This window comes from Salvia splendens, chromosome 20, assembly GCF_004379255.2.
Source record: "Salvia splendens isolate huo1 chromosome 20, SspV2, whole genome shotgun sequence".
Taxonomy (NCBI): Eukaryota; Viridiplantae; Streptophyta; class Magnoliopsida; order Lamiales; family Lamiaceae; genus Salvia; species Salvia splendens.
Window position 1 is genome coordinate 2,212,441 of NC_056051.1, and position 8,814 is coordinate 2,221,254.

Consider the following 8,814-nt stretch of genomic DNA (forward strand, 5'->3'; position numbering starts at 1 on the left):
AAGAGATTTAAAAACAATGACACCATCTGACGTAATTTAAAAAACCAGAGTTATTATAAGTTTTTTATTAGTTCATTATAATGAACTTCAGGTTCTCTTATAATGATGTTGTACACATAACCCACTAACTTTAAAGGGTTATGATTATAAATATTTAACCTGAAAAAAAAACTCGACCAGATTAGCTCGCCCCAAACCCGAGTATGATTAACTGGAGAACTGAAACTACTGCATAAGGCCTACTTCATGGTACTAGAGCACGTCGTTGACTGTGGGTGGTGCTGATGCTACAGTGGTGATCAAAGAAACAAGGACAGAGAAATAGAAATGAAAAATATGATGCTCTATTTGTGGATTGATGGTATGAAATTGGAATTGGAGCCTACAATTCAAAATCTAGTGTGGTATCATAAAATTACTTGGATTTGGAATTAAATTACAATTCCAAATCCTCCAATTCCATAATTTAATTTCCATATCAAAAGTAGATAACTGAAATTTCAAATAATTACTCCCTCTCCCTATTAAATGTCTCATACTCCCTCCGTCCGCCATTAGGAGTTCCGTTTAGCATTTTAGTTCGTCCGCCATTAGGAGTTCTGGTTCACTTTTACTATAAATGGTAGGTACACATAACTTTCTACTAACTCATTCCATTCACATTCTATTACAAAACAAATATATAAAAATGGGTCACACATTCCAATATCTTTTCTCACCCACTTTCTTTTATATTTCTTAAATCTTGTGTCAAACTCAAATGGAACTCCTAATGGCGGACGGAGGGAGTATTTCCTTATTTGGATGAACCTCAATAATGATCTCATTTAAATTTTACTATTTTTAGTAAAATTTAGGGTTTAAAAGAATTGTAGTTTCTTAGAATTGTAGTCTTTGTATTTAGGTTAAACAAAGGAGAAGATTTACACGCCTCTTTTGTCACGACCGCACTTTGCTAATGATAGCAAACTCGGTTTATCACGACTAGGGGAGGATTAAAGAAGCCGGGAAGAAAGGGGAAACTTGGCACAACGAAATTATGACAGTATCAACTTGGGATAACTTGGAAAATATATCAGAGTGCATAATATAAAAGAACATAAGCTCGTTATTTACATTGCAGCAAAAGAGTCAAGAGAGAAGGACACCGTGTATGGAGGCACGATGCATCCAAGCATTTATCAAACGGAAACATATTTGCCATCTTTGCTCAACATCACCCTTCGTCTTCATCGCTTAACCTGCACATTTTTAAAACATATGCAGAACTGAGTACTTGAAAGTACTCAGTGGACACATGCAAAAACATATTTTTATAAACACTGGTTTTGTCAAGCCATCACTGAGTGAACACGGGGTTTTATTGAAAATGCCCGAGAACACTAAAAACATTTTCTTTTTAAACTGTGATCGGCCGATCTATTTTCCTGGAACATATACCATATTTGCACTTCTTTCTAGTGCCGGTAATGTGGCACAATTGTATTGGTTCTACACTGCGAGTTGCATGCTGATATGATCATGTGAGAGTGAGATCGTGATTTGTTCGAACATCAGTAAATTACTTACTCTCTCCGTCCCAGAAAGTTTATCACATTTTTCTATTTCTGTCCGTCCCACATAATTTGTCACATATCACTTTTTACCATTTTTTGTTGTGGACCTCACATCCTACTAATTCATCTCACTCACATTTCATTATAAAACTAATACATAAAAATAGGACACATTTCACTAACTTTTTCAACTCACTTTCCATTACATTTCTTAAAACATGTGCCCAATCAAAGTGTGACAAAATTTATGAGACGGGGGGAGTACAATTCAAAACCCCTAGAACATAAATAGAAACTATAACTGACATTTCATAGTATATAATTTTACACGTAGCTTAAAACTAACTCTTATTTAGCAAAATACAGAACTGAACTTCACTATAAAAGTCTTGAACTGACCCAAAGGATATGATCGAGTGACGTAAGACTTGTTCAATCCTTAATCAAATGGTGAGGGGGTGACGTAAGACTTGTTCAATCCTTATTAATCAAATGGTGAGGGGTTCAATCTATGCCTTTCAATTTGTCACATCCTCTGGGGTGTCTACACTGGTCTAAGAAAAAAAACAAGAAAAAAAAAACAAAAACAAAGAAAAAGTCTTAATTAGAGGGGGCTTGGATTCAATGAGGCAAAACTAGTGAACTCTTGATCATGCTCCAAGACAGCCATTTCTTGCTCCTCCAGTGTCACCCAAGCTTCCATTCCATCACCACTTCTCATGTCAATCAAAACAACAAGATTCATAAAACACGGCCCGCTCGTATCAATGCTGCTAACCCAAACCGGCTTCCCCCACCCAAAATCGACATCGTAGAACCCTAATTTGCACCAGCTCGAAAACCCTAAATGGTGCACATTCTCACTCCCCACATGTTCAATCTCTTTTATGCACCCGAGCATCATTTTCGATCCCTTTTCACCTCCTAACTTCTTCACACACTCTCCATCCACAACGGATATCGATCTCCTCACTTCATCCACCAGCGCAGGAAGCCCCAAATCAACCCCACCTCCACACATTGCACTTGCTATCCACATTAAGTTGCCAAGAGACTCTTGTGAGAAATTTGGGACTGCTCTTTTCCTTAGATTAACCAAATGTGTGAGTAGAGAGGGCTCATTCTTGGCACCACATCTCTCAGCATACGCAGCCATTGCATGTTTCCATATGAAGCCAGAGACGGCCTCCACCCGTGTAGGACTACTGCCACCCACGCCAGTCGCTCTATCCTTGAGCAAGGCCAACGACGCGCTACCAAACACAAATCTACCAGTGACAAACTTCCCCTTCTTGAACAAAGAACCCCACATCACCATCGATGCATCCCTGAGCCACGAGCCATAGACAGGGAAGAGGCGAGAGGCGGAGAAATCAGGAGCGAACGAGGGTTTCTCCTTAGCAGCATTAGCCCAACTCTCGAGGAAGAAACTCAATGCAGCTCCATCAACAACTCTGTGAGATATACACACACCAAGAGCCATCCCACCACACTCGAATTCAGTGGCTTGCACGTTGGTCGTGCTGAGCCCCGTGCTGGCCAGCCCGCACGGGAGGAACTGCGCTATCAGTTTGAGATCAGGGCGCTTGAGAAGATCATTCAAACTGCAGTTTGCTCTTGCTTTGGTGAAGCAAGCACCTTGATCATCGCAGTCGATGGAGAGCTCGTCTGCTTTGATCGTTCCTGCAAGCGGGAAGAAGCGCGTTAATGCTTCCGAGAGCGATCTCTTGAGCAGATCGACTTGAAAAGAGGTGGGGCTGCCGTCGTGATTTGGGAAGAAGATGACAATGGGAGCATAGGCTGCTGGAATGAGCTGATCCAATAGGTTGAGTTTGTAGTGTCTTAGATGGTTTGGAGTTGGAGAAGAAGGCTTGATCATCTCCTTGGATTTAATCTCGACGTTCATGATCATGATTGGCTGATGGAAATATCAATGAGCAAGTGCTCGATTTATATTTAAGAAGAAGATGTGATCAAGGAAAAAGATGCTTCACAACTTGTCTGTTATCATGAAAGAATCACTTGTTGAGTAATATGGAATCGGCCGACTTGATCAGCTTGACTTTTCCTTTGGACTACGGTTGATATTATTATTATTGATGATCTTAGTTTCGTGCGATTTAGTGTGGTGGTCCATTTAATCAACTTTGATAAAAAAAATGGACAATATCTATCTTAGTCATATTATCGATAGGTCCAAGATTTGTTTGGTATTGAGTGTGTAGCGGAAAAGTCAAGAGGTTCTAGATGAAGCCAAATAATTTACTTTATTTGAGTGGAAATATGCTAACTCAATTTGAGTTTGTTTAGTTTGGTTAAGGCTTATCCTTTTCTAGATTGAATAGTCATTAAGTTTGGTTTTCACACCCTACTTCAAACATAACGGTGAAATATTAAGTTACCAGAAGGAATATTGGTGTTAAAAATCATAAATTCGGGCAATTTTGATATATCATACGAACTTTGAAATTATTCTAAAACCTGATAGATCTACAAGGCATAATTTATTTTATTAGACATATACTATTATTCAATATCAAATTCGAGAATTTATTTTCGTTCATTCCATAAAAATAGTCAATATCCATTTGTGGAAACCTTTTTCTCCTTTTTTACTTTCATTTATGAACCCCGCCATCAACTACATAATTTCAACCAGTTTTTCTCATTCTCTCTTATTTTACCAACCACACATTAAAACTCGTGTCATCCCCAATTAGCATATTTCTATAGGACGGAGGGAGTATATATGTTTCGCGACAACTGATGCACTATTTTTTAGCACTACAATTACTTGCAAGTATACAAGGCAGAAATAGTATAACTAAAGGTCACATCCGGATATCGAACACATGGAATAGAATTGCAACTGACTATCATATACTAAGCGTCATATACTATCTAGAGAAACATAGTTTTGGATTTTAAATTATGAAACTAAATAAATAAAGTAAAAGAAACAAAACAAATAAAAGACAGGTAATTAGTGGAATTTCAAGTATAATGATTTCACTAACTCTGTAGTTATTCTAATTAGTTCTACGTTCACTCAAGTTTTACCATGCATCGATACTCATGTCACAATTCTTGTATGAATACATAAGATAAACCATCAAAGTTATCACGACAATAATCAAGGTAACAACCAATTAGTCGAACAAAAGCTCAAGAAAAATCAAGTGCGACGAGTTCTGAACATTAAACATAAAAAGAACTACATAAAGGTCAATTACTATCAAACCTCAAAATTCTATTGTTTAGCAATCCATAGACAGATGAACTAAAACAATAATTAAAGTACAGGACATGAAATAAACAAACAAAACCCAAGGGTGAATCTTGAAGTCTTCATGCTCGTCTTGCCTTGCTTCAATCTCCAAGAATGGTGGAAGAATTAAAATATGGAGTAGAGAGGGAGGAGCCTTGGAGGCTCCCCAAAGGTGGCTATGAATTGTGTGCCAAGAATGATGAATATTATGAATTAGGTTATGGAGTATATATAGGCTTGAAAAGGATTTAAACTTGGTAAAACATTTCCTCCAAGTAATAGCAAATATGGAATTTTCGTACCCCTATAGGTTAAGAAAAAGATTTGGCTTCAAGAGGTAATGTCTTCTTTCCTTCCTTGAATTTCCGCCTAAATTCTGCATTTGACAGCTTTGTGCAATTTTCGTAGAATGGTCATAACTTTCTCCACCAAACTCCGATTGAGATGATCAAGGTATCAACGCGAAGCTCTTTTCAAGACGAAGAAAATGACATGTAGAAAGCCTTAATTGAACGTCAGAATAGAAGGAAAAATTTGAACAGAGGCTGTCGTGCTTGACCGGGCCCAGCAGGCCGCTGGACAGCTCTAGAACTCCCTGGATTCGTTCCAGCGACCGCTGGCATGGGTCCAGCGGGCCGCTGGGTTGCGCTTCTTCTCCAACTTCCAGATTTTGACATTTTTATGCCCTTTTTCAGCTCTATTTTGCATATTTCTAAAAAATGTCAAAATACCAAAATGGATAAAATATGCAAATAATGGATATGTAATGCAACTTTGACATTCAAAACGGACCAAATAATGGCTTAAAACAGTGCAAAATCCGAGCGTATCAACAACATAGGATCAAAATATGTCAAAAAATTCTATTTAGATTGGATTGAGAAAACTATACACTTTCAAAATTTATTACTTCATCCGTCCCTTATAATTTGTCACCATTTGACCCAACACGATTTTAAGAAATGTAATAGAAAGTAGGTTGAAAAAATCAGTGGTATGAGGGTCCTAATTTTATATATTAGTTTTATAATAAAATGTGCGTGAGAATGAGCTAGTGGAGTATAGGGTCCACTACCAAATATGATAAAAGTGAAAGGTGTCAAATTATTAAGGACAGACGAAAAGGAAATAAGCGAAAAATTTTCTGGGACAAAGAGAGTATTTTTCAAACAACATTCAAAGTTATTAGAAGACGCAATAATTTGTCCAGAGTTCATGATTTTAAGACTAATATGGAATAGGTAAAGTCATCAAGAACGGCCATAATTTTTCCAAAGTTATTTTTCCGTATTGGAATTACAATCTCAAAGGTAACATAACTTATTCCGCACACTACATATGGTATAAATGTTTCAAATCACACTAGGATTAAAACGAGCATACTTACAAATATGATCATTTTTCTCGAACCCTGCGACATATTTTTTATTAAGAATAGCCGATGCTTCTATTCCTCCGGATTCCAAATCCAATAAGATCACAACATTACTTCCAACCAAAGTTTCATATTCAGAGTATTGCGGAATGTAGCCTGACATCCACACAGGTTTTCCCCACCCAAAATTAACCTCGGAAAGACCTATATTTGACCAACTGGTGAAAGCAAGCCAAGTAGCTTCTTGAGGCATCTCATTCCTCAATTCCTCCAAAAACTCATACACACCATCACTCCCTAATCGTCTCACAAACTCACCATCTATTTTTGCTATCCCTTTTTTCACCTCCCTTACAAACTCCGTCAACTCCTTTTCTTCACAAGCCCACTGCCGGCCACACTAAATTGCCAAAACTATCATCTGGAAAAGGGGGTGTCGCCTTTCTCCGCAGGTTGACGGCTTGAGTCATCAGCACAGGTTTCACATCCTTCCCGACAGACTCTTCCGCCACGGCCTCCATGAAGCATTTCCATATCACAGCGGTAACCACATTCACTCGCGACACGCTGGAGCTACTTGTTTGGGCCTTGAGAATAGATAGAGCAGAGGCACCGAAAACTTACCTTCTCACCACAAACTTCTCAGGGCTCAAGTATTTGTTGCTAAAATAGCTGAAAGTTAATAAGTTGTTTGGCAGTGAGGGATTCTGTGGAAAGGAAGATTGAGCTATACAATTCAAGGGAGCAAACCCTGATCCTTGTGCATTGGCAGCCCAACGTTGGAGAAATGTGGAGACTGAAACCATGTCTGCAATCAGGGACGGAGATAGCGTTGGCCAAGCCACCGCTCCAGCAGGGGCTTGGCCGGAGCCGGACCCATTTATATTTACCAAAGACTTAATCTTTTTGTTGTATTTTGGGATTAGAGAAAGAATAAAACTGCATCGGCGAAGAAGAAAGATAAAAATGCAGATGGGAATAGCTTTTACCAGAGTAGGGAAGAAGATGCGGCACACGTTTTTATGTTTGGATCAATTGGGCCTTTCTTAAATGGGTTTTGACTTTTGATAAATTTTATCAAATGACCCACTTTAAATTGAGTAAATAATTTGGTTCATTAACTTGTTACTATTCCAAAAGTTAATGAACGAGTTTGGTTTTGAGACTAATTACTTTATTTTATTAAAATAAGTAGTACATGACATTATTTAATTAATGCTTTATTATATTTAATTGGATTCACCTAAATTATACTACTAGTATATACATAACATCAAATTAAAAATAGTTATTTGAATACTATTTGAAATACATAACATCAAATTAAAGACCAAATAACAAAATTACAACAACTAAATTAGTTTTTATTCTAATACCTCTTTTTATAAATGTATTTCGATCTAATACCTCATTACTCTTATTTTTTTATTCCTCAACATTTATGATTGTTTTCATATTTCAAACAACATAGGAGTATCAGATTTTTCTAATTTGATTGCATATTATTAATTTTTGGTTTGTTTGATTTATTACAAATCTAATGGAATAACAAATTGAATTAAACAAATATAATAAATATATATATTACATTAAACATTTTATAATATTATTATTATTTTATTAAATTTTAGCACCGGCTAATTTGTATTTCTGGTTCCGTCCCTGTCTGCAATTACATGATAAAACTTGATACACATGCCTATGCTGCCGCAGTCGAAACAGTTGAGCTGAATAACCATGTCCTGGTGGCTCCATACTGTACCCCTTCCTAAAATACTATAGGCCACACCCCACACCCCTCCATGTCAAGCGACACTTCTCCAAAACCTCACGTTGCGAATATCCTAAAAGAAATACTCTTTTTCCCTTAAATGATTCGTATTTGATGAGTCCGCGAATTTCTGATGTTTGTAAATGCACAAAATAAATGTAGATCAACACACAATGGATTTACGTGGTTCGATTTACTGAAGTAAATCTACGTCCACGGGAAGAAGGGAGGGCAAGATTGTATTGCTTGATCTGTTTTCTACAGCTTACAAATACAGACTTGCTATTTGCTATATGGTATTTTTCTCTAGAGAGCTTCTAACCCCTTTCTACCAGATCTAAGTTCTATTTATACATTGAACTAAGATCGTGGCTTACATCATCACTCTAGGTCGTGGAGGTCGTGTAGGTCATGGCCTAAGATCGTGGCCTGAGTTGACGCCACGTGGTAGTGGGTGTGTTGGAAGTTGTGGAAATCCTGCATGGGTCCACTAACTCCTTGTTCGGTCGAAAACTGAGACCGAACTGCTTTGGTTGCCGATCTGAGAGTAGAGCTTGGTTGGCTTTTACCGAGCTGTAGGCTGAGGCCGAACTCTTTGGTAATGCCGAACTCGCAGAGCTTGATTGGTCGGCTTTTACCGAGCTGTAGGCTGAGGCCGAACTCTTTGGTAATGCCGAACTCATACTCTTCCTTGGGCTTTGGGCTGATGGGCCGTCATTGCTGTCGGGCTTGTTTAGTACGCACCCCATCACTACCCCCCCCGAAAGACGAAGTGAATCACTTCGGCGAAGCGAGTCACTTCGGCATTCTGGATAAAGGTACGGGGGAGGCTGACGTCAGGGGA

The 8,814-nt window shown here is 38.1% G+C and overlaps 1 protein-coding gene across 1 annotated transcript; it reads right to left on the reverse strand.

The window, feature by feature from the left end:
• Positions 1–2,067: 2,067 nt before the first annotated feature.
• Positions 2,068–3,468, reverse strand: LOC121782022 (stemmadenine O-acetyltransferase-like). Its single transcript, XM_042179728.1, has one exon. It carries the CDS (start codon positions 3,466–3,468, stop codon positions 2,161–2,163), a length of 1,308 nt encoding a protein of 435 aa, XP_042035662.1. The 3' UTR covers positions 2,068–2,160.
• Positions 3,469–8,814: the final 5,346 nt, after the last annotated feature.

Bases quoted from the DNA above. Each gene is read 5' to 3' on its own strand.
- LOC121782022 (XM_042179728.1), bottom strand. From the start codon at position 3,468: ATGATCATGAACGTCGAGATTAAATCCAAGGAGATGATCAAGCCTTCT.